This window comes from Macaca mulatta, chromosome 10, assembly GCF_049350105.2.
Source record: "Macaca mulatta isolate MMU2019108-1 chromosome 10, T2T-MMU8v2.0, whole genome shotgun sequence".
Classification (NCBI taxonomy): domain Eukaryota; kingdom Metazoa; phylum Chordata; class Mammalia; order Primates; family Cercopithecidae; genus Macaca; species Macaca mulatta.
The window spans coordinates 63927113-63954144 of record NC_133415.1 but is presented as its reverse complement, the minus strand read 5'-3'; the positions used below and the strand labels follow the sequence as shown (position 1 = coordinate 63954144).

Sequence of the window (27032 nt, the reverse complement as noted above, 5' to 3'; positions counted from 1 at the left end):
CATACAATGCTTATTAGAACACCCTGAATCTTGAGGGGGAGTCCTGTGTTTGTAATTATGTCTTTCCAAGTTTTGCACTGAACAGTGTATGACGTCATGACACTTAAAAGTGAAGGTAGCTGGTGGGGAGGAAAAGGGCTGAGAGTAGTGCCAGAAGGGATAGGAAAGGGCAGGGAGTTGCCAAGTTGGCTAGCCGCTGGCAAGGCCTGGATCATGCTCCACTAATGAGGGCAGGGGAGGAATTAGTGGAAGTGTCAAACGTGTGCTTCCAGGTCTCGCGTTGTTCTCCAGGCGTCAGTGTCCAAGGTTGTTGATATGTTAGGAGAGCACCTGCCATCTACACACTTGCCCTTGTAATCATGACAGCAGAGCCTCAGACTTCTGTCACATTCTATAATTTTCAAAATGCCCTCGTGAACCTTGGCTTATTTAATGTCTTCTAGCTGCCGGCACGTGACAACTTGTCGGCCAACGGAAGCTAGGTTAGTGGTTCCCAGGAGTCTGGCCTGGGTACCTGGTGCCAAATCTGAGCTTTCCCTACATGCAACCTGCCAGAGCCAGGCTAGAGACAGGCCCCAGTTTTTGTGGAGTGCCAGAGGCTGCAACTCTGGGCAGCACCCTTGCCTTATGGTGGAATTCTGCAGCATGTCCCCAGAGCCCTCATGTCAGAAGAAAAGGGAATGCCAAATGAGTGTGTGGGTGAATTCACCCCCTGTACACGTGTGTAAATGTGCACACATACACACACCCCTAAGCAAATTATTCAGCATTTATTTCACTAGATGGTGCCTTCCCCTCATCTTTTGTGCTCTCTTCTACCCTGCCACCCTGTATACCCAAGGACTGTTGTCAGAAAAATTATCCCAAACTTGGAAATAGACCAAAAAGATTATTTCAGTCCAATGCTTGCACCTTTGGTTGACTAGCCTGTTTTACAATGCTGTAGGAATGGCAATTAGCCTGTAGATTTTTGTCCATTAGGATGTAAAGAATTCCTGTCTGGAAAGAGGCAACCTCAAAGTTTATGGTTTATTATGGTTATTTGGTATCTAATCCAGCAATCTTATTCTTTCCTTTTCCTAGTAAATCAGCTGAAGTATCCAGCTCTTCAAGTGCAAAGAATCATTTTTATCATCTCACTGGTTGCCTCATTAATTGATGAGTTGAAGTTGAATAAACCTCTGATAGCTGTTTATTTTATATTTGCATTAGGGTTATGATTTTACCTTTCTGAAAATTATAAATTAACACTCTTACTCATAAACACATGTCCCTTTTGTTTCTTTTCAAACTATCTTCTATGACAGCATAGAGCTGGGCTGTCCAATGTGGTTGCCACCAGCTTTATGTAACTAATGAACACTTGAAATGTAGCTAGTCTGAATTGAGGTGTTCCATAAGTATAAAATATGCCAGATTTCAAATACTTAGTAGAAAACAAAGAGTGTATAATATCTCATTAATGATTTTTATAGTGATTACTTGTTAAAATGATACTATTTTGAATATATTAGGTTAAATATTAGATTAAATATTAAACATTAATTCACTTGTTTGTCTTTATTCTTTTTTAATGTGTCTACTAGAAAATTTGAAATGACATTTGTGGCTTGCATTACTTTTCTGCTGGATGTCACCAGTATATAGAGCCTTAAAGTTTAATGTAATACCTATCCCAGGGGTATTTGCAGCTGAAGTAATGATTTTTATCCTAAAGCTAAAGAATAAATCTTGCATTGTCATATTTATGATGGAAGAGAGAATTTGGGAGACAAATCAAGCAAATCATAAGCCATGTGCTCCTGAGGCTAGTCCTATTCAGAATGTAAGGCAGATGTTGAGTGAGATTATTGTGGGATTAAATGAGTGAATACACAGCAAGTGCTTAAAATCATGTCGTCGTCATCGTTATCTGGACTTTTGGGATTTGTATTGTTTGCCTTTTGGGAGTTTTCTAGCTCATGAATCAAAACATGGTTCTCCTCTTGCGCTTTTAGGCACCATATAGTTATTTCCGAGTGCTTCTGAGTCATACACCATCCAACAGAAATGGGGGCAAGGCACACAGAAGTGCCATTGGTCCCACAAAGCTGTCTAGAAAGTTATTCAAAAAACAAGAAACCTAGGCAGCACCCGTGCTGTCCTGATATAGGTGCTAGCACTACCCTCACCAGTCGGCCAGTCCACGTCTGCACTATTTCCAGAATTTGAAGATTTGTTCATAAGCACAGAGGTACCGAGTTGAGTGGACCAATGTGTGGATGTTTGAACCACTTACTCATTGTTTAGGCCACTTTAAAAATCTGCAGAAGGAGGAGACAAAGCTCTTTTAAAACTTGGAAGATTTAACTGGAAAGTCATGTTAGAATCTTGCTACTGTGAGTTTTCAGCTCCCAGGTTTTCTGGATCCCAAGAGTAATATTTGATTCTGACTCTGGGAATGTTGAACAAAACAAGCCAATGGATTCTGAACGTGGCATCTGCCTTCCATTTTTCAAATTCATAAGAGAATCTCTCCCGCCTGTCACATGAATAGAGCAGCAGCTGCTGACTCAGGAGCGCCGGGAAAAGGGTGATTGTCTTTCACTTGGCATAGACACCCCTGAGGACAAGACTACTGGGTTAATAATCGATTTCACTCCCCTGCAGGCTCTTCCCTGCCCACAGCTCATTCGTGAGGGCAGGAGGAAGGGCGGGCGCTCTGGACTCATTTACGATCCCTGTTTCCTTGAATAATTCTGAGCGAGGAGGACAGAAGGCGGCAAACTGACTCAGTGAGACAGCTCCAATGCCGCCTGGGTGTTGCATCACTTAAGACATAAAATATCAACCCTGAATGCCAGGCTGTTCTGTGTCTGTGGATGCCCTGAAACCCTCCTCCAGCCCTGCTCTGACCTAGCCCGAATGCTGACTCAGCCTTTAATCTGTGTTCTCTTTTTTTCTGCAGCCCCTGAATACGTTGTTCATGCACCTCTTTGTGGCCGTGGATGAGTATTCTGTTGGCTGTTGCAAAGAGATTCTTCGGTGAGTGGATGGGGCGGTGCAGTGGTGAACATGAAAGAGACTATGTGGATAGTTTTGAAATAGTTTTTAAAAGACATGACATTCTTTGGGGTGTTTAATTTGGTTGTAATTTGTGGCTATATTAAAATATTTACTTTGAATAGCAATAATATTTCTGAAAGAAGATAATTCTTTGAATCTATTGTCCATTCTGCACGCTGATATCATTTGAGGCAAACTGGTAGTACAGTAATTTAAAGAAATGGATTTGGGGTGAGAGGAGTAGGAGAAGAGTTAAGTGTCACAAGCTTGGACATTTCTAAAAACTGCTTTTCTTCATCTTATCCTTAGAAATGTTTATTAACATGACAGACTTCAAAGCATCCTGAATAATAGGATGCGTGGAAAATGACCAGCAGGGCTACCGAGTCATGGCGATGTGTCTCTGACAGCCTCTGACAGCCTGCACAGACATTTGGGGGTGGTGACCGCAGCTTTCAAGTCACTTTGTAATGTCACACCAGACCGTCCAGATGCCAGGTCAAAGGTTAATATTAGCAGAAATCTGTTGTGCCATATGAACATGGCACCCTTTATTCTCTCTGCCTCCATGGGACAGATCGAAAAGGGGCCCTTTAGAACCCAAGGAAAAGTAGAGAAGAAAAAGAAATTGCCTTGAGGCTGTTCTTGCCATTGCAGGTGGGGAGCAAAGGAGCCCATGTGGATTTAGGAGCACCTCACCTTTTTAGCGACAGCATTTGTCTTCATAAAGTGCCAGCTAATGGGATTGCTTTGTTATTAACACCAGCCCACCCTCTTTCCTCACCAGAACCGTGTATAAGGCAGTGCCAGAGCTGCACTTCATATTTCTCATCGTGCCGTCCTACATGAGCCTAGGTAAGGCCCGCCCAACCACCTCTGGTCCCCAGTAGCAAACATTGAAAATTCACTCCCAGAATGGTGCTTTGGGGAATGAGAAATAAGAATGGTCTCCAGGCCCTCAATGTATCATGTGCATATTTGATTAGAGCAATTAAAGCACAATTTAGAATGGAAACTACATTTTGTTCTGACATCCCAAATTTATTTCTTGATAAATAAGGACATGTTTCTTTATCTCTGTGATTTAGGCTCAACTCTCATAACTGTTTTTGACCAAGTGGGGAACATTCCATGTCTGACGTATGAGGAAGACTTTGCAGTGCATATATGTCACAGGCACAGCCACTATCCTCAGCTGCACATTCGCAAAGCCAGGTACGGTTGGAGTCATGCCTTGTGTGACCTAAGCTTGCTTCACTGGGACAGTCATCTTCCCAAGACTCTTTCAACTACCAATGCTAAGTGACCATAGCTCAGATAAAATTTTTTTACAATACGCATAAACATTACTTCATTTGGATATCTTTATAGTTCCCCTTAATGACATTATTTGCAGGACTATCTGATGATACTCATTTCGTTCTATGTGGCTATAACGTTATGCATTGACTCCTGAGGGGTTTCTGAAAACATACAATCCTAGGTCCCACACCAGTAAGATAACTTCCAAATAAAACAAGCTTGAAAATGAACCTGCCTGTTCAGTTTTCCTGGTAAATCCCAACTATTTTCTGACATTCAGTGAGTGAGGATGCTGTTGACCCCAGAGAGGGGTTTTCCAAGTTGAAGGTCTCTACCATCAGGTGCCCCAAGTTCAGCAGTTTTAGGGAGATGGCTGTGGCAGTGTTTTCCAAAGATGGCTGCCATACCACCTTCCACCCCGCAGGCCCTTCTTTGATGTGACCTTGGCACTCCTCTCTTCAAGCCTTGGGGGTTCCATCCTCTCTTCCTGGAGCTGGGTGGGTTGTGACTACTTTGACCAGTAGACCATGGCCAAAGGGGTGCTCTGGGACTTGTGAGGCTGGAAAGCTTCCGCCTGGCACTCTCAGGATGCTTGCTCTGGAGGAAGCCAGCCGTATGTAAGAAGTCTGGAGAAGCCACATATTCACAGGGGAGGGGTGGTTGACAGCCCCAGCTGGGCTCCTGCTGACAATTAGCTTCCCCTGCCCACTGTGTGAGCGAGCCATTGTGGACGCCCAGCCCAGGAGAGCCCCATATATCTACAGCACAGCTGACCTCTGATTGGAGCCACATGAAAGACCCAAGTGAGGATGCCCAGCTGAGCCCTGCCAGAGTTCTGACTCACACAACCATGAGCGATGTAAAGTGGCTATTAGAAATAAGAGTGCATTATGAAATCATCTCACAGGGGTGGTTGCTTGGCTAACAGTGAAGAATAAATTGTATCTTTTAGGATCAGCCATTGCTGTGTTTGAGGAATGCTGACTTTCTTTAGAAAAGTATTTTAAAAGTTTTAAAAACTTTACAAAAGTAAGAGCCTATCATTTACCAGGCATGTAGCAGTAGTATGGCATCGTTGTTCAGAGTTTGCAATGCTGGCATCAGATAGATGTGGATTCTGATTTTGGCTCTCCTGCTCACCAGGTGGGTTAACTTACAAAAGGAAAGTGAACTCTGCGGGGGTGTAAGTTCCCTCCGTCAGTGGGTGTAAGCCTATTGTCTACAGCACAAGATTGTGATGATTGTGAGCTAATGAATGTCAAGCACATAGCACACTTCCTGCCACATGTAAGGGCCCAGGAAATATTAAATATTACTATGACAAAGGGCCTTAGAGTTAAGTGGTGGGGAGAGACTCACTTCAGTTAACTATCACGTTGGTAGCTGAGAAGCGGGGTGCACAGAGAGAGATGAAGACAGCTTCATTACAACCGCTCCCCCCGCCCAAAAAAAACCCTCTAATTGTCCATCCATCAGTAAATGTTGTTTACTCTTACAAACTGTGGTACATCTATACAGTGGATGCTACTCAGCAATTCAATGGAATGAACCATTTACATATAGTAGCGTGAATCAATCTCAGAAGGTTTATGCCGAGTGAAGGCAGACTTAGAAACAAAAAGTGTATACAGTACTGCTGATTACACTTTTATGATGTACAAAATGGGTGAAAAGCATCCATAGAGATAGGAATCAGATAGAGATAGAAACCAAGATCATGGAGATCATGACACAGGCTGGAATTCTAGCAGCGACAGGTCACAGAGATCCAGGTTGTTGACAAAAAGAGTCAAACTCGGTAAAATGTTTGAAGAGATTTATTCTGAGCCAAACACGAGTGACCAGGGCTTTGCAACAGCCGCACGAGGTCCTGAGAACTTATGCCTGAAGTGGTTGGGCTACAGCTTGGTTTTATACATTTTGGGGAGATATAAGACACAAATCAATAAACGTAAGATGTGCATTGGTTCAGTCTGGAAAGACAGGACAACTCAAAGCAGGGAAGGGCCTTCCAGGTCATAGGCAGATTCAAAGATTTTCTGATTGGCAGTTGGTTGAAAGGGTTTATCTAAAGACCTGGAATCAATACGAGGGACTGTCTGGGTTAAGACAGGGGTTATGGAGACCAAGGTTCTTATTGTGCAGATGAGGCCTCCAGGTAGCAGGCTTCAGAGAGAATAGACTGTAAATATTTTTTATCGAACTTAAAAATATGCCTGACTCTTAGTTAATTCTCTCTTGGATCAGGAAAAAAATGCCTGGAAAGGGAAGGGGATTCCCCACAGAATGCAGAATTTTCCCAGAAGAGACAGCTTTACAGGGCCATTTCAAAATATGTCAAAGAAATATATTTTGGGGTAAAATACTTCAGTTTATTTCAGGGCCTGCCCTGCTGTCATGTTGGTATCTTATTCCTACAAAGAGTCTGTTCTGTCATTCTTAAGGTCTCTGTTTTCATGTTAATCCTGGTCAGCTGTGCGTTAATGCCAAAGGGAAAGTATAATGAGGCATGACTGACCACCCATTCCCATCATGGGCTGAACTGGTATTTCAGGTTTATGTTGGAATACCCTTGGCTGAGAGGGGGAGTCCATTCAATTCGTTTGAGGGGCTTAGAATTTTATTTTTGGTTTACATGGTGGGGAAAGGATCAGGTCAGGTGCATAGATACAGAGAGACATGTTAGAGAGTAGCACTTGGTTACAGTTGGATGGGGGAGTTGAGGGATGAGGAGTTAATGGTAATTCAGGTTTAGGAGAAATGGTGATTTTATTAACTGAAAGTAGAAATAATAGATTTAAATGGACAGGAGAAGGTTGGAAATCGAAATAGAGGGAAAAGCCAGGTTTGAGATACACATTTGTGAGTTGTCAGTTTGTCGATAAGTGGGGAGATCATGAAAATGAAGGAGATTGTCTTGCTGAGGGGGAGATTGTACTGTGAAAAAGCATAGGACCAACCAGGGCAGAACTTTGAAAAATGAAAACAAGCTATGAATAATAAGAAAGAAAACTAGAAGAGAGGGAGAGGAATATAGAAGAAATTCAGACTCATAAAGTGGCGAAAGATGCAGGGCAATGAAATTATTTGAGTAAAAGAGAAGCCATTAGATTTGGCAATTTAAAAAGGCACAGATAGGATGAATAAAACTGATACTTCCAGCCAAACTGACCAAGAAAAAAGACAAATTGCCAGTATCAGGAATGAAAGAGGTGATATCACTACAGATCCTACAGGGATTAAAAGATTAATACAGGGACACTACAAATAACTCAATGTCAATAAGTCCAACAATTTAGATAAAAATGGGCCAATTCCTTGAAAAACACAAATTACCAAAACTCATTTAAGAAAAAATAGATAACTTGGATGCTTCCATATCTATTAAAGAAAAATCAGAAGAACTTTGGGTGAGAGGGAGGGGGCCCGCCTGCCCAGACATTGGCCTCTCCCCGACCCACAGCCTGATTTGCTCTTTTTCTCCTTTTTCTCTGCCTGGCGACAGAAGGAGACTGTCTAAAAAAAAAGAAGAAGAAGAAGAAAAAAAAAGAGTTTCCCCATCTGTTAGGTCAAAATAGTATTTTGTTGCTTTAAATTGCGTTTGTCTAAATGTGTGAGAGTTTGAGTGCCTTTTATAGGTTCCATTTTAAATGAATAAAATACTTGAATTTAAAGTAATTTCCAGTTAAGCTAACATCCTACTGGATGATTAAACATGTTCCTACAAAGTAGGCAATTCTAGACAATTTCAAAGGATTAGGCAGGGGATAGATATGAGTTAGTTACAACTGACAGAGGCGAATTTCTAAAAGTGTTTTCTTAAGTTTTAGTCAGGATACTCGACTTGTATCTTGGGAATTATCATTTTCTGGAGGTATGTAGGGCTTAAGTACTTTCAACTTAGTTATTCAGCAAGGCATTATTGTAATAGAAAACTTGTATATAAATCCAACACTGAAAATGACATGTATAGAAACAGCCCATCCAAAAATTCCCTATTCCTTTCACTTTTTAGTAAGGTATTGTCTGTTAATTTACTCCCTAATACCCCGCTTATCACTCAGGATGCAGGGTGCAGGAGAAAAGGTGTGGGATGTGCTCAGCCCAGTGCCTGGCTCCCAGTAAGCATTTGGTAACAGATGGTTGTGGTTTGGTCTCCCTTTCTCCCTCCTTTCCTTCCTCACTTCCTCCTTCTCTTCCTTTCTTCTCTTGAAAACTTGAGTGCTATGGACTATAACCTTCAGTGGACAAGGCTCACAAAACTTGAAATAAACCTGGATACCTTAACCTGAGGTCTTGCACATACGGCCTCTGATGGTGTGCCCACAGAAAATCTGAAAGAAGCAAAGCACAGGAGGAATGATAGCAAAGAGATGACAGTGGATACTTTGCAGTGAGGAAGGGATGTTTGTAAGAAGATAAGTGGACAGTAGTGAATTCATGTGGAAGTGAATTGTATGACAGTATGGCAGTTGGTGCCTTTGCCTGCAGAAGGTAGAGAGGTGTGGCACATTTTAGAAAGCCCTCGATCCACATGTTCAAATTCGAGTTTTGATACTTGCAGGCACAGGATTTCATGTATCTGGAGAATGCAGTTGTGTGGACTACCTCCCTCCTTAAGAACACTAGAAAAATGGAGACTTTACAGAAGTCAGACGGGCATGGCTGTGTGGCTCTTAGGCTACTTCCTGTCTCTTATTTCCCTCACATGTTTTTTGACATCCGTTGCAACGGTAGTTACTTGCACTGATAGTTAATGGTGAAGAACACAATTCTTTTTTTTTCTGAGATGGAGTCTCATTCTGTCGCCAAACAACACAATTTTTTTTTTTTTTTTTTTTTTTTTTTTTTTTTTTTTTTGAGATGGAGTCTCACTCTGTCGCCCAGGCTGGAGTGCAGTGGCGCGATCTCCGCTCACTGCAAGCTCCGCCTCCCGGGTTCTTGCCATTCTCCTGCCTCAGCCTCCTCAGTAGCTGGGATTACAGGCGCCCGCCACCACGCCCAGCTGGGTTTTTTTGTATTTTAGTAGAGATGGGGTTTCACCGTGTTGGCCAGGATGGTCTCGATCTCCTGACCTCGTGATCCGCCCGTCTCGGCCTCCCAAAGTGCTGGGATTACAGGCATGAGCCACCGCGCCCGGCCCACAATTCTTAAGACACTGAACCAGTGAAGGGTTTGGGGATGTAATTATCCTTTGGCCATTTGGCTAGTGACACATTCAAAACCAATGAATTAATGCTGTAATCCCCTGTCCTGTTTCTTTGATTTACGCATGTGGAAAATTATGCTGTAATCTGCCTATCTACTTAGACAGTAATTAATGAAGTTACTGTTTTGTACTTTTCATACTATCTGAAATAAAGCATAGCTACTTCTGGACACACCTTTAAAATCTACGGTGGGCTTCATTAATCATCCATGGTGGATTTGAGATGTTTAGATTTAGAAACTATTGGCATGCTCTTTTTCTGGGGGAAAACCTGTCTTTTTCAAGTCCTCCTGGGGCTGGGAGGAGACTTGGCCAAGGAAAGGATTATATGCTTTCAAACAATGTTGTGAAATAACTGAAGTTTCCTTAGTGGAGTATTGCTTCTTTGTTGATAACAATGATTGATTAAATTGGCTCAACCTTGTTGCTTTTTAAAATAGATGAAAAATCACTAATCATCAGGGAAATGCAAATTAAACCATAATGAGATACTGGCTTACTCCTGCAAGAATGGCCACAATTTAAAAGTCAAAAAACAACAGATTCTGGCATGGATGTGGTGAAAAGGAACACTTTTACACTGCTGGTGGGAATGTAAATTAGTACAATCATTATGGAAAACAGTGTGGAGATTCCTTAAAGAGCTAAAAGTAGAGCTACCACTCGATCCAGCAATCCCACTACTGGGAATCTACTCAAAGGAAAATAAGTCATTATATGAAAAAGATACATGCACACACATGTTTATAGCAGCACAATTTACAATTGCAAGGATATGGAACCAACCTAAGTGCCCATCAACCAATGAGTGAATAAATAAAATATGATATTTATACCCCATGGAATACTACTCAGCCATAAAAATGAACAAAATAGTGTCTTTTATAGCACCTTGGATGAAGCTGAAGACCATTATTCTAAGTGAAGTAACTCAGGAATGGAAAACCAAATACCGTATGTTCTCACTTGTAAGTGGGAGCTAAGCTATGAGGACGCAAAGGCATACAGAGTGACATAGTGGACTGTGGGGACTGGGAAGGGGGAGGTTGGGAGGGGGTGAGGAATAAAATCCAACCTATTGGGTATAGTGTACACTGCTCAGGTGATGGGTGCACTAAAATCTCAGAATTCACTATTAAGGAACTCATCCATGTAACTAAAAGCCACCCATATTCCCAAAACTATTGAAATTAGAAAATAAAATAGATGAAAAAAACATTCTTTAAGATTTAAGATTGGTGGTTTGTAATTACAAAGTTTAAACTCTTAAGGCAATCATTTTTGTGAAGCATTTGATAGTCTCATGTCATGCTTTTTAGAAATCCACTTAAACTTGACTTCTGAGCAATTTCATATGAATAAACATTCTGATGTTTGTTGTGAATATCCTAAAGCATTCCAAAAGAAGGGGTAGAGCAATGACAGATTTTCCCCAACAACCTTCATGAGTAAGATTGGTAAGTGACCCAGTAAGTAGACCTTGGTTGACGATCCAGCTGGAGCCATACTATCCCAGGATGGACGTTTAGATCAGATGTGCTTTGAAAAGCACATGACAAATTTGAGCTTAAAACCCTTCATAATTTTTTAAAGCATGACATTTTCCAAGGACTAGAAGCTGAATGACTCCAAACCCCATTTTGAAGTTCTACAGTGGAATACTGTATGGAGTTTAGAAATGATAGATTTGATTTTCTTAAAGAAGACCACTAGAGGTCACAAGAGATCTTGGAAAGAAAAAAGGTGCTTGGTTTTGGATACCTGAAGTCAAAGAACAATCTAGTTGGTGCTGATCTTAGGTTCTCCTACCGCACACTGAGACAGTGTTCATGGTAAAGAGTTGGCGTAACTAGAACACACTGCATTCTCTGGCACTACTACTAAATTAGATTTTCTATGACTTTTTTTCTTTCTTCACTGGTTCCTTAAAATACACACACACACAGGTTTGAAGAAATATATTGATGGCGTTTGAAGTGTCAACAGAATTCCTGTTACCACTGTACCTTTTAAAGTCCAGCTAGTGAAATGCAAATCCTCTCTGAATATGGAGACTATCATCAGACAGGAACGAGGAGGCTGTGCCAGGATTCTGGATGCAGAGGTGCATCCGGAAGAGGTGGCCTGCTGCTGCTGCTGTCACTCCAGTCCTTAAGTGTGAGCTTTCCGTCTGTGCATTCGCAGGGGCTTCTGTGCTTGCAGGGAAGTGATGCACACCTCTCAGACTCGAGGGAAGCGGGCCTGCAGGTTTTCCTCTGGAGCCGTAATCATGTAGTGCAGCAGCCAGACCGTGGAGGCAATGAAGCAATCTCAGGATCTGCGTGTCACCCAGAGACCCATCAGGCTGCAGGGGAGAGCTCTGCGTGGCCTGGACGTCGCGGTGCTCCTAGCAAGCCCAGCTAACCGACTGGTGGAAGTGCTGAGGGAGTTTGTCCTCACTTCTCCCCAGCTCCCAGGAAGCCAGTGAGAGCTACCGGCTCATTACTAGCTGTGGACTTAGAAGACACCCATTTCTCAAGTAGGGTGTCCTGGAGAGGTGGTCGATTTTCTTAAGGTGTGGGTTCAACTCCATTTCACGTGGCACAGTTTTCAGAGTCTGATGGAAATCTGGGTGTCTGAGAGATTGATAAGTCTTTATGAGGTGGACCGTTTGTTTCCTCCAGAGAAGTTAAAATAAAATATTGTATAATTGATGACATTAACAAGCACATTGCTGCCCCCTCCAAGCCACATTCTGAATGGAAGATATAAAGTAACTTTGCTTTTCACTCAGAGAACTGTACTATTTCCATTGCACTCTGTGTTGATCTATAAACTCCGCATCGTCATCACCACTGGAACACTGTGCAGCATGTCAACGCCAGGGCACGTGGCGCTGCCGCGCCAAATTCACAGTGGCTCTTCTTGCATCCTGACTTTGACAGGCAGCGCTCGTTGCCTCAGAACACTCACGTTGAAACATTTGACTACATGAGTTGTTTTCCATAGCTGGGGTGTTTTGTTTCTGTGGGGCTGGACTTTGTCATATGCCATTTGAGACTATGTGAGGCTGATGTCATACTTTATCATTAGCACTCGGGCTGATGCAAGATCATAAATTATCAATTACCCCAAGGAATGCATTTAGCAGAACAAGTTCCTCTTTATCCATTTTGGGGAAGGGCTTAAGAGAGCCTCTTCAGAACTCCAAGATTTGGATGTTTTTCTGTTTTTCCCAGAAGAATTCGTGTTGAGGTATGATTGTGGATAACTTTGTTAATGGGTTGCTCGGTTTCATGAGCAGGCCTAGGGCTCTGGGTCTCCCGGAACCTTTATTCCTGATGTTTATAGCTGTAGAGTAATATTTTTGTGTCCATCGTATAAATAAAAGCCTATGGTGCACAGCTGATTGTGTGTGATTGCTGTCTTCATTCACTTAAAATGATTAGGTTATTGAATTATTTTTCCATTATTTAAAATGTCTGTTAATAAACATTGATGCAACCTTTTATTTTTGGCAAAATGTTTGAAAATGGATTTGTTGACTACTGTCTCCTAGAATTTTTTACAGATTATTTTTAGCCAATATCATCAAGGACTCTTCTTACAGAGAAAAGCCACCACCTCTTATTAGCAACACCCTTTTGGCAGGTTAAGTGGGGAAGTGAGTTGTTCCTGGAAGGCAGCAGAATGTTCTAGGCTTTTTCTGCCAAGGTTCTGAGGGCTCATGTGGAGAACAAACACTTGCTAAGGACTTACTGTGCCCCAGAGAGCAGGCTTTAATGCGTCATTTGGATCTCGCAGCTATTCTTGTCCCTACCTGTTTTTTGTGCATGAGAAAACCAAGGCTTAGCATTGAAGTGACTTTGCCAGTTTCTTAGTCAGTAGAGTCAGAAGGCTAAGCAGAGGGGCTATGATGCCACCAGCATAGGACCATAGGTTCAGACTGCCCAGATGCTGCCCCTTGGGCATAAAAATTCTGCCCTTTACTGCTGTCACTGTAAATGGGACCCTTGACAAGGTCTCAGCACAAGGTGTGGGCCCGGTTCACATTGGCTATTGCTGTTGGGCTACATGCTACAGAACTGCTACAGAATTCCTTCTGTTTCCCTAAAGAACGTTTTCCCTGTTTGGGAAGATGCTACACCTTGGCTATAAGAATTAGCACCAGAACTGGACAATATATATCCAGTGATGATCCCATCATTGGGTTCCTGGGAAAGGAGGTTGGGAGAGAAGAGTCACTGGAGGGTGTAGGGTGGAGATGAGCTTTGGGGATGCTGGAATTGGGGATGGGCAAGGTGGTCAGAGCACTGGCTGAGAATAGACGTGGGAAGGAGGGAAGATGGTGAAGTCTCCTTCTAGAGACAATAAGTGAATCAACTCTTATCATTATTGGTGACTAGGGTGGAAAGATGGAGGCAAAGAATTTTGTACCCATCCCAGAAACAGTGGGGAGCTTGCAAAAGTGGAGTTTTTCAAAACTAATTTCAACTTTTATTTTAGATTTAGTGGGTACACGTGTAGGTTTGTTACCTGGGTATGTTGCATGATGCTGAGGTTTGGGGTACAGTTGATCCCATCACCCAGGTACTGAGCATAGTACTCAACAGTTTTTCAACCCATACCCTGCTCCTTCTCTCCCCTCCCTAGAAGTCCCCAGTGTCTATTGTTACCATCTTTATGTCCATGAGTGCCCGTTGTTTAGCTCCTACTTACGAGTGAGAACATGCAGTATTTGTTTTTTTTGCTCCCGCGTTAATTCGCTTAGGGTAATGACCTTCAGCTGCAACCATGTTGCTGCGAAGGACATGATTTCATTATTTCTTATGGCTGCATGGAAAAGTTTTAAAGTAAGATGAAGAAAGCAGGGTTTTAAGAAGACTAGTGATGGTGGATGGAATGACAGAGTTTCTCCTTACAGTAGTCAATGGGAAGTGAGTGCAGTGATTCAAGCTTCTGTAGTAAGAAACTCTCATTCCACCCACTGACTGTAGAAGTTCTGCAGTTCTTTTTGGTTTCTCCTACCTAAGTAATAATGATAATAACAATAACATTGCATATGATCTTTTTAAACATTTGCTATTTTTATGACAGATGCACACACAGTAACATAGAGAGGTAAAGTACCCAAAGTCACAGCTGGGCAGAAGCAGGATCCAGACACAGGCAGCCTGGCTCCCCTGCTCAGGCTGTGACCACTATGCTGTATCATTTTATTTCTAATATTTTCAAGAGCACCATAAGACTTAATGCATTTATGGTTGTCCCTCAGTCCCCTGGGCCACAGGTGACCACTGATAATGCTCAGTGATCACATGCAGAAATAGACAGACAAGTGGTCAAGGCCTTTGGTAAATTATTGCAGGGCTGAAATAGCTTGAAAAATGACTGCAGCATCAGTAGTACAGTCATACCCATTCAAAAAACGGTTGACATTTGTTTCTGGCTCCCTGATTTAGCCTCATCACTAGAAATTCCTGCTGATGCCCTTGCATGATGGAATAAGACTGTTTGGTGGTGATGACATCAGGGCCAGGTTGACAGTTTAAGAAAACAAAGGATCTGGTTGCCTGGATAAAGACCCTTTGCTGTCTCTCCTTCCAGAGAGTTTTGACAAGAGGTGTATTAGTCCATTCTCCCACTGCTCTAAGGACATACCTGAGACTGGGCTATTTATAAAGGAAAGAGGTTTAATTGACTCACAGTTCCACAGCGCTGGGGAGGCCTCAGGAAACTTACAATCATGGTGGAAGGGGAAGCAAACGTGTCTCTCTTCACAAGGCAGCAGGAAAGAAGAATGAGACTCCAGCCTGGCAACAGAATTAGACTCCTCTCAAAAAAAAAAAAAAAGAAAAGAAAAAAAAAAAAAAAAGAAGAAGGGAGGTTGATATCATGAGTGTTGCTGTAGCCCCAGCACTTAGAACAGGGTCTGGCACCTAGTTGGTGCCCCGTTGAAGGACAAAAATGAGTGAACGAACACTGAACTTCAGCCTTTCTATTAAACAGGGTGGAAGACCATGACGATCTCATGCCAATATTTATGCGCTATGACACAATTCTGAAGGAAACTTATGGTGAATACTTCCTGGCCGAACTAATAGAGGCCCAAGATGAAGAGAATCATGCTGTTGTGTGTGAGGTTAGTGACTGATCCATGTGGGGACACACTTAGTGAGAGGAAGGAGGGATGTGAGTGGTGTTGCTCTTGTGTTGCTGGGCACCCCTGGAGCTGCCATTGTCTCCCTGGCCACCCCGGCCCTCCCACTGCCCTTCCAGGTGGTGCACCAGGCCAGCTTCCTCCCCTGGGTTACTGACTTTAGGCTGTCTTTTGCGAGGTCCTTCCAGATGCCCAGGGTGCTGTAGATTCTTGCCTTGTTCCTAGAGTGAGAGGGAATGGAAAAGACCCCCTAGGGGTGCATAGGGGGACTTCTGAGAATCCCCAAATCTCACACTTCAGAAGTCACAAACCAGCGTTCTGCTGGCAGATGGATTTTGTTTGAGTTGGAGAGGTATTTTTTTTTAACGTTTTGTTTTGACATAGTTTCACACTTAAAGAAAGTTTATAACTACCCAGATTCCCCAAATGTTAACATCCAACCCCATTTGTTTTATTCTCTTGGTCATCCTTTCTAATTCCCCACCCCCCTCTTTCTCTCTCGCTGGCTTTCTCTCTCTCTCATGTATATTCTGAACCATTTGAGAGTAAGTTGCATACATGATGCCCCTTTACCTCTAAGTATTTCAATGTATATTTCCTAAAAACAAGGACACTCTTTTAGATAACTGCAATACAATGATCAAAGCCAAGTAATTATGATTCCTGTAATTCTTTTATTTTTTTTATTTTTTGAGATGGAGCCTTGCTCTGTCACCCAGACTGGAGTGCACTGTCATGATCTCGGCTTACTGCAACCTCCGCCTCTCGGGTTCAAGCGATTGTCCTGCTTTAGCCTCCCGAGCAGCTGGGATTACAGGTGTGTGCCACCACGCCCAGCTAACTTTTATATTTTTAGTAGAGATGGGGTTTCACCATGTTGGCCAGGCTGACCTGAGGTGAACTCCTGACCTCAGGTGAACTCCTGACCTCAGGTGATCCGCCTGCCTTGGCCTCCCAAAGTGCTGGGATTACAGGAGTGAGCCACCGCACCCAACTAGTTCCTGCAATTCTTTTATCTAATCTACAGACTTTATTCAGATTTTTCTGACAGTCCCAGTAATGTCCTTTATGGCAGAGGTAATTCCAGGCCATTCATTGAATTCAAGTGCTCTGTTTCTTCAGCCTTTTTAAATCTAGAACAATTCTCCAGTCAGTCTTTATCTTCCATGAGAATTAAAGTTTTGAAGAGTATAGGTCAGACATTTTGTAAAATGTCTCATTTTGAATTTGTGCAATGTTTTCTCATGATTTGATTCAAGTTATATATGATTAAATATTTTTGAATTAGCAGCTAAGGTAAAAATTATGAAAGTCTATATAACAATTGGAATTTCTAGCTTTTCTAAACAAATCAGAAGGCCCAGCCTATTGGGCCCAAAAGACAGCCTACACCCTCTAATTCATGATTCTTCATCTACTCATTACTCATTATTTGTTAAAACTATAAGAGCTGTTTAAAGAATATTACTTTTCTTGAAACTTGGAATGAAAAGTTCTCTTATTTGGATGACATGAGCAGTTTGAGGATTTGTTCTACATCAGTGGTTCTCAAACTTGGCCCATATGCAAATCACTTGGGAGGCTTTTAACTATCCATACCATGCCAATGACTTGGATCCAGAATATATACAAAGAACTCTCACAACAATAGAAAAATAATCCACATAAAATGTGGGCAAATGATTTGAATAGACACTTTTCAAAAAAATGAATAAATAAAAGATACAATTGGCCAATAAGCACGTGAAAAGACATTCAACATCATTAGTCGTTAAGGAAAGGCAAATCAAAATCACAGTAAGATACCACTTTACCTCCACTAGGAGGGTTATAATCAAAAAGCAGGACAATAGCAGATGTTGGCAAGGATGTGGAGAAACTGGAACCCTCATTCATTGCTGGTAGGAATATAAAATGCCATGGCCATTTTGGAAAAAAGTCTGACATTTTCTCCAAAAGTTAAACATAAGAGTTACCATTTGACCCAGCAATTCCATACACAGAATTGAAAACACGTGTCCACACAAAGACTTGTATGCAAATGTTCATAGCAGCATTCTTCATAATAGCCAAAAAGTAGAGATAGGCCAAATGTCTGTCTACTGATGACTAGATAAACAAGTTGTGGCATATCCATACGAGGGAATAGTACTAGGAAATAGAAGAATGAAGCACAGATACATGCTACAGCATGTCGGAACCTTGAAAACGATGCTAAGGAAAAGAAGTCGGTCATAAAGACCACGTATTGTATGATAGCATTTAGATGAAAGCCTAGAATAGACACTTCTGTAGAGACAGAAGGTACATTAGTGTCTGGAGGGAAAGGGGAAGGAGAAGTGACTAATATTGGGCATAGGCATTGGTTGGTCGGGGGATGAAAATGTTCTGGGATTAGATAGTGGTGATGGGTGTACAATTTTGTGAATATATTAAAAACCACTGAATTGTGTGTGGTTTTTTTTTTTGTTGTTGTTGTTGTTTTTTTTTTTGAGACAGAGTCTTGCTCTGTTGCCCAGGTTGGAGTGCAGTGGTGTGATCTTGGCTGACTGCAACCTCCACCTCCTGGGTTCAAGCAATTCTCCTGCCTCAGCCTCCCAAGTAGCTGGGATTACAGGTGCCTGCCACCACACTGGCTAATTTTTGTATTTTTAGTAGAGATGGGGTTTTGCCATGTTGACCAGGCTGGTCTCAAACTCTTAGCCTCAAGTCATCTGCCCACCTTGGCCTCCAAAAGTGTTGGAATTACAGGTGTGAGCCAGTGCACTAGGCCTGAATTGTGTATTTCTTAAAGGGCTGTTTTTATGGTAGTTGAATTATATCAATTATATCCATTTTTAAAAATCCTGTTGCAGGGGTACCCTCGGGCCAATTAAATGAATCTTTTGGGGGTGAGACATAATCCATATATTTATTTTTAATTTTAGACACAGGATCTCACTATGTTGCCCAGGCTTGTCTTAAACTGTAGTCCTCCTGCCTCGGCCTCCCAAAGTGCTGGGGTTGCAGGCATGAGCCACCATGCCTGGCCTCAATCTGGATTTTTAAAAATCTCCCCAGATGATTCCAATGTGCAGTCCAGGTGGTGAAACACTCATCTACATGAGGGTAAAACACACCTGGTGAGAATGACATGGTTTTATAAACATGTGGGTATTAGTTTCTGCAGCTGACAATTGGCCCTGGAAATTAGATTCTGAAGTACTACATTGAAATAATTTTTATTTATTTTTATTTTAGTTTTTAAATGTTTATTTTATTTTCTCATATTTAGGTTTTGGCATGGTTTCTCAATGACCTGCTTTCACGTATTCTCGTTTAGCCATTAGCCCCAGGCTACCAGGCTAGCCACAGAAGGGAGGGCTGGAAGCATTTGGGCCTAGCAGCACCATTTGGAAAGCTTGTCTGTACACAACTAGACAGAAACTCCTGAGAAGTGAAATGATTCATACAGACCCCAGTAAGGATTTTCATGACCAGACTTTACTCATCAGGTTTAATCAGGGTCTCTGTTTTTGGAAGGCTTTTAATTATTTGGTTTCGAGGTACTAGTTTTAGTCTGAATCACTTGAGTCAGTGCTTTGTAGAGAAGCCGCAGTGACCTCTTCCCCCACGTTCTTTCTCTCTCTTGCCATATGTTTCACACTTTCAGTGTGTGTAAACATCGGAGCAAAGCCGTAGGCTGAAAACTGAGGTTCCAACCCTGCAAGGATTCTTTGGTGTCTTGAAAGAGGCAGAGGGTATCCAGCCCCATCTCCTTCCAGAGGCTGTGCTGCCTCAAGCATCAGAGGCTTTGTGTTCCGTGGAGGGGAGACTACAGACCTCGATCTCCAAATGGAAGGGCAGAAACAAGACTGTGAGCTGGGATCTGGGAGGGGACCTCTAATCTGAAGTGAGCCATGTCTGATGTCTGAAGCCTTTTGGGGTTCAAGATCAATGCTGTTGCTACCATTTTTCCTGCCTCCCTAGGGGCCTTTTAGGCAATGGTGTGCTGGAGCCAGCTTGCTCTGGCTCTCAAGGGCTGATTGTAAATCTTCAGGAACTCTGCAAACTGCTTGTTAAATACAGCTATTATTAAAAATTAAATTATAGAAACATACAATGTAATAAATTGTATTAAAACAAAGTTAATAAATACTTGAAATTCATCACCTTCAATTTTTTTTTGCTATTCTCCATGCTCTTGAGGGTTTTTTAAAAAAATGTCTGTGGTCTCTATACAGTGGGTGTAAGAAATAATGGCTAGCTAGCTACTGTGCATTCCCTCCCAACTACATGTTTAGTGAGATCACACTGTTCACTTGACATTGGCCATGATGCGAGTGCTTACGCCTCAGAAATCGGCAGAAGCTACAAATCTGGGCTTTCCCCCCATCGGCCATGATGAGAGTGCTTATACCTCAGAAATCGGCAAATGCTGCAGATCTGGGCTTCCCCCCTCCCCCCCGGAATGCTGATTAGGCATTTACAGGCACATGTTACTTTAAGGCAACCACTGCCAACCAGAGGAAACAGAAAGAAGTCCATCAAGTTTGTGTCTTTCTGAATAGCCATGGCAGTTCCAGGCCATGCACGCAGCAAGCCTGAGGGCAAGGCTGTGCCCTGTGGGAAACCCTTATGACTGAAAGGGTTTTTAGTTACAAGGACTTTCTTTGGCTTGATAGCTAGTTTGGAGGAGTTTGGGGCCATCACTTCATACAAGTTCCTTGTCATAACTGTACCCTGGCTTACCTTGACATCTGGTGTTTACTCCAAGCTGAGGTTTTAGGGAAGGGTAGTTAGAGGCCAACGGCGGCTCCTAGTGACAGATGGGCAGAGCGTCTGCTTTGGCATCATCCATGGTGTGGGCAGCAGTGGTCCGAGTAGGCACCACTGACCTGGAGGCAGGGAGAGCCTGCCAGGTCAGCCATGCGCTTGGCATCAGGAGGAGAGGATCAGAGCCAGCAGTGGTCACAATGAGGGCAAAACCCTCATGGTGGAATATGGACCTGTTTGGGAAGACAAGGCCACAGTACATATAGTTTTCTAGCAATCTAAACCTTCTGTGTCATGATGTAGATCTTTACAGGACAAGCAAGAAAAACAAAACCTTCAGTTTTGTTCTCCAGTATAAGATAATTGAAGACACTTGTGGTGGAAAGTACTTCTGTCACCAGGAAGATAGATAACAGCCAGCAATCAATGCTTTTCTGTTGTACAAGTTAAAAAAGTCCATTAAATCCATTTATTTTTTTCAGTGCCTACACAAGAATGCATTTGGATACTCCTGCAGATTCATATTTAAGAACAGTCTCAAATCGGTTATTTGAAAGAAACTCAAAGGAAAAAGCAGACACTTCCACAATATGTCCTTGCTCTGTTGTAGTCTGTAATTGTGAACTTTTGTAAATTGTTACAACCCTGGATGAATGATGGGAATATAACAGGTTGTAGAATTGGAGAACGTTAAATCTTTGTTCCTAATGGCAAAACATGTTTTTCTCATTTTCATCAGAATGTGTGATCCATGCCATTTGAAATCAAATTCCAAACACAATGAGCCATTAGTGTAATAGCTCATTACTAACAGCGGTCTTATAAATAATACATTCTTATCATGCACATGCAGCTCGCTGTGAAGCCAGCAAAAGGTATTTCAGGCCATCGAAGTTTTGTTGCGCCAGCGCGGCTGTGGATTAGAAGGACATCTCCATGTGAACCAAGATGGATGCCAATTTTCCCTGCCGAGAGTGAGGCTGGCCGTCTCTTTCTGCACATATGGTAGATGGATTGGTTAATCAGCGTCTGCTGAGTCTTGGGCCTGAAATTACAGAGAAGCCAGACAACTGCGGCTATGCAGCCTTTGTTCACGAGTGCAAACAAGACAAACAATCACTTGTTATTTGGGAAAAAAATTAAAATGTTTATTTTGGACTTTTATTAAAGTGTCAATGGCTTTATAAAACAGCTGTGTAAATCCAGGCTTTTTCAGCAGTATCATTTTAGGGGGACTGTAAAGAAAGGAATATATGTGAAAAAATTAATTTTAAAAAATACCCCTTGTATTTCAGTTTTGAGGAGAAAATAGAGGAAGTCTTACTTTTATTTTGCAAACACATTTGAGAACAAATGATTTTTAACTGGGAGACATGTTCGAGAACAAATAGTAGTTTAATACCTAATTTTTTTTAGTGTCATTTTAAAACTGAGTGTTATTGTAGCCTGATTCTCTGTTTTAGGAGGTTAAAGCATTAACCATTTTCTCTGACTGAGCATTTATGGAAAGATGCTGCATTCTTGGGAATAGAGAATGCCTGTGATTATTGAGTTCTGCTACTTTCTGAATGCAATGGTTATCTAAAAGTCTGAACACTTGAGAGACAGGACCCAGTAAATGTGGGTTGCTAATAACAGCTATCAGAGTCTAATCAGTCAACCAGAATTTACTTAAAATCTACTTAATAATTATTTTATGTGAAATTCAAAGGACTATGTATTTTCTCTCTCTTTTAAAATTTTAAATACTTTCCTTGCAGAAAACAATGAACTACAGAATTACTTAAGGGATGTAATAAGGAGTTTCAGTCACAGCTGTCTCTCAGTGTGGAATATGATAGAATTGAAGTCTGTTGTTAATTTCTAATGTTTTGGTACCAATTTGGTACCTGGTACCCAACCAGGGTTCAGATCAGCTAGTTACTCATCTTCTCACCTATGTATTACTCATCAAAGACCGAAAATCATGGGGACAACTGCAAGAGCTTCAGAACCAGCATTTCGGGGTGATGGGAAGTTAGACGTTTGCAGATGAGACCCACCTGGTGAACCAGCCCAGCCTGACTCAAGTTTACTTCCCTCGAACATTTTCCACCAAACTTCCTTCCCTCATATCTCCTCCCCATCAGACCATCCAGTTAATAAGTAAGTGAGTTCAAGACAAATTGAAGAGTTTCTACCTGATAAGGAGCTAGAGTCCATGGACTTTCTCTGTACTGGGGGCTGATTACATGGGCACCAGAACAATGACCTGTATTCCTGAGAAATGTGCGTGGCAGAGGGGAAGAAAGTAGACAGAAGCACCAGGCTTATGTTGGGGTACAAACACATGACACCAAATGGCAGGGGATATGGAGCAGGCAGGGGCATGGTCTGAGCAGAGGGCAAGTATCCCAATGGTTGAAGGGTCAAGAACTCTGGCAATTTCGCTGTTACTTATGCACCACTAGGTGTGTCCCCAGTGGTCACTTATTGGGACATTTTTGAGCATGTTTTATGTACTTAAGGAAGAGACTCATTCCTCCCTTAAATCTCAGGGTGCCTGCCAGACCACCAGCCGACCACATACTGAGGGCTCTGGAGGTTTCCTGATGAGAATCATTTGACCTCTGATAAAGTAATGAAGTGTTTTGGACTGGGTGTGGTGGCTCATGCCTGTAATCCCAGCACTTTGGGAGGCCGAGGTGGGCAGATCACTTGAGGTCAGGACTTCGAGACCATCCTGGCCAACATGGCTACACAGGAGGCTGGGGCAGGAGAATCGCTTGAACCCAGGAGGCGGAGGTTGTGGTGAGCCGAGATACACCACTGCACTCCAGCCTGGGTGACAGAGCAAGACTCTGTCTCAAAAAAAAAAAAGAATAATAAGGTGTTTTGGATATTTCAGGTGGCAGGCACAGCTGTTGGGTTCATGAGTGTGTGCTCAAGAGTGAACATGCAACTGCTACATGAGTGCTTTGACTTGGGCCCTTTCCACGGACTCTGTTTCCCCCATCCTGATGATGTTCTGGAAGCACCACAAGAGCTAAGTGTCCGAAGAAGTCAAGGTACAGTGGATATCATAGGGACACACTGGAAAATTAAATCTATGCTTTATACACATTGCGCTCTTTGCTAAGTGATGGAACTAGATAGGGTACTTTATATTTCCTTCCCCAGTTCCCCTTAAGGAGTAGTTCCATAGTTGGTTACATCCTTTTGCAAATATCTACAAGCACAGATAGTCATAGTGCAGGGGTGGAGTTAGACATACTGGACTTGGGGCTTTAGGGCTCCCATATTGAGGATGCTCACTTCTTGAATGTTCATTGCTAGAGTAGATGTAAGTTATAGTGAAATAATTACTAGTGTTTCAGGTTTTATACACACACACACACACACACAGAACCAAACATAACAAGTGAATTTTTCAAATCAAGAACTCAGGAAGTTTTATATGCTTTGAAGTGTTAATCCCAACTTTCAGTGCTTCTGTGTTTTTGTCTTTGACAAATCATTATGTAGTATAGGTCTGTTGCAAGTAGTCATTTTTAACTTGCTTAGGTTACTTCTAGCTATATGAAATGATATCATCAATTTTAAAATATTGTCTGTATCAAGATTTTCACCACATTCAATTAGGTAATCTCAAACTTTGATGTTTTAATTTAGTGAGGTCTTACTGTATCCATGGGTATCTTTGCGGTTACATATTTGAGTTCTTACAGAAGACAGATGCAGGCAGGCAAGTTACCGTGGGTACATCAGTTCACTTCTCTAAAGCTGGATTTCTTTATTTGTAAAATGAGCATAATAGTAATACCTCCCACATGGCGGCGGGGGGGTGGGTTGTGAAGTTTCACTGAGATAAGCCGAGTAGGGTGCTTTGCCCAGTCAACTTAGCACTCAATAAATGTTGATCATCACCGTTAGCAATTTTTTTTTTCCTTTGTGTTGGCCTTCCACCAACTTGAATCTTCCTAGGGTAAAATCAGGGTAGTTCAAATTGCTATGCTTTTTCCTGTCTGAAAGATTATAACAAGATTGTTCAGAAATGGGAAAAGGAGCACTTGGCTGGTGGCAAAGGACTTGTCAGTCTAGACAACAGAAGGCAGTGACTTGGCTAAGCTTTTCTCCTGAATGCATAAACCCAGTGCACAGCGTCTAGACCTCATCTGAACACACACACTTATCACAGAGAACTTGCAAAGCCACAGGTAGAGGAGTTTCACTTTTGTTCTGATGATAACAACACCCTTCCCAAAAGAGATTTGGGGTCCTTATTGTTTAACAGTGAAGCCTTGCTTGCCATGCTTCTCAGAGAAGAGCTCTACCATGGGAGAGTTCTGAAGGAACTTATCAGTGTGAGACAGTCCGGGACCATAAGTTGTCATTGTCATTTTCCAATGCTTAAATTCTTCTTTGAAAGCAGCACTAAATGGCCTTTTTTTTTTTTTTTTTTTTTTTTCTGAGGTGGAGTTTAACTCTTGTCACCCAGGCTGGAGTACAATGGTGTGATCTTGGCTCACTGCAACCTCCGCCTCCTGGGTTCAAATGATTCTCCTGTCTCAGCCTCCAGAGTAGCTGGGATTACAGGCGACTGCCACCACACCCAGCTAATTTTTGTATTTTTAGTAGAGACAGCGTTTTGCCATGTTGACTAGGCTGGTCTTGAAGTCCTGACCTCAGGTAATTCACCTGCCTCGGCCTCCCAGAGTGCTGGGATTACAGGTGTGAGCCACCACACCTGGTCCTAAATTGCCTTTTTATGGCTGAATATTCTCATATATAAAATGGAGATAAAAATAGTATCTAACCCAAAGAACTGAGGGGATGATTAAATGTTAGAATCTATGTGTTGTGCTTAGCTCAGCGCCAAACAGAAAGTAAGTCCTGAACATTTAAAAATATTTTTTCCCCTGTGGCTATTGTAATGAAGAACAAGTCGAAAAGATGTAGTCCCTTCCAGAGTGTTCCTGAGTGGCTCTGATGCTACTAATGTTTCCTACATAGAATGAATGGAAAATTACTGAGAAACTTCATGGAGCAATGAAATTCAAAATTTAAACTGAACCCTGGACTTAAAAACACACATAAGCTAGTATAGCTCTAGCAAGAGCCCAGAGATATGGGCACTAAAAGAAGTCCTACTTCTGTCTACCTCCTTTAATATTTTTACCTAAAATCAGTCAATCTAGGACAGGTGGTAAGTAAAAGAAATAGGAAAACTTATCTTCTGTGCCTTGTTTATTTTTGAAAGTCAGCTTTATGTTCATTGACACAAAGATGGTTCTTTATGAAATTTTCACCAGGGAGCTGGCATTGTAGACTCCCAGATAACTTCCAGGGATTGAGTCACAAATCATCAACAGCTCATTATATCTAAGAAAAGAGTCATCAACACATTTTGCTGCCATCTTCCTATCAACAACAACAAAGAATGAGGCTCCAGAGAAAATTCTAAATGTACTGTGATCTGTTACTTTTCTTGCCTGATGAAAGTCTCAAGTTAAAGGAAATATAATTTCTCTAAAATATGAACTAAAATTTTTGTTTCAAATGAGCACACATCACCATGCCTCATATCTTGTATTTTGTTTAGTGCTTTTTCTGTTTCAAAGGATTTTTATTTATATTATCTCATTTTATCCTTGTAACTTGGTGTAGGAGAGCTAGGGAAGGTGAGGTTCTCTCTATTTTATACCTGCTCAAGCTCATCCAAGCTTTTAAAGCTCATCAGTGGCTGACCCAGAAGGCAGACCCAGCCTCTCTCTGCTTTTGTGCAAGATGATAGTCTTGGCAAGGTGACTTTTTATCTTGGATGGTTTTGACAGAAAACTCCAATGACGGCTCTGCTACACAAGATACATGATCAGTTTTTTCACTTTATTTTATTATTATTATTATTACTATTATTATTTTGAGATGAAGTCCCCCTCTGTCACCCAGGTTGGAGTACAGTGGTGCAATCTCAGCTCATTGCAACCTGTGCCTTCTGGGTTCAAGCAATTCTCCTGCCTCAGCCTCCCCAGTAGCTGAGATTACATGTGTATGCCACCACACCCAGCTAAATTTTTTGTATTTTTAGTAGAGATGGGGTTTCACCATATTGACCAGGCTGGTCTTGAACTCCGGACCTCAGATGATCTGCCCACCTCAGCATCCCAAAGTGCTGGGATTACAGGCCTGAGCCACCATGCCCGGCCAGTTTTTTCACTGTAATAAGTTATTTAATGAATGATCACTTCAGTGAATGATCAGTGACCTGCCCATATCCCTCATACTTTTATTTTGTATGTGTGTGCTCCAAACAATTCCTGTCTGCTGGAATCTTCACCTCTGTGTCTGCAGGCTTTTTTAAAACTGTGAAAGGCCAGTCTGACCTGTGCAGGGGTCAGGCTGGAAGTATCAGGAAATTATCACTCAAGGAACAGACTGCTTCCTTGTCTCACATCCCAGCTTCCCTGCTGGTGCTTTCTCCATTGACTCCCAAATAAATGGTTGTAATTGAGTCTTTAACTCAAGGTTTGCTTCTGAGGGAAGTGAGACCAAGACACTACTAGTTAGGCCTTTTCCTACCAGCTGTGAAAGCATTTATTTATA

At 42.1% G+C, this 27032-nt stretch overlaps 1 protein-coding gene across 2 annotated transcripts in view; it reads left to right on the top strand.

Moving 5' to 3' along the window:
- CFAP61 (cilia and flagella associated protein 61) overlaps window positions 1–27032 on the top strand; it is a 290588-nt gene that overhangs the window by 18759 nt on the left and 244797 nt on the right. For both annotated transcript variants that reach the window (NM_001193937.3, XM_028827214.2), the window contains 5 exon segments: window positions 2948–3024; window positions 3833–3900; window positions 4134–4260; window positions 15545–15677; window positions 23338–23497. In NM_001193937.3, the coding sequence (NP_001180866.1) occupies window positions 2948–3024; window positions 3833–3900; window positions 4134–4260; window positions 15545–15677; window positions 23338–23497 (565 nt within the window).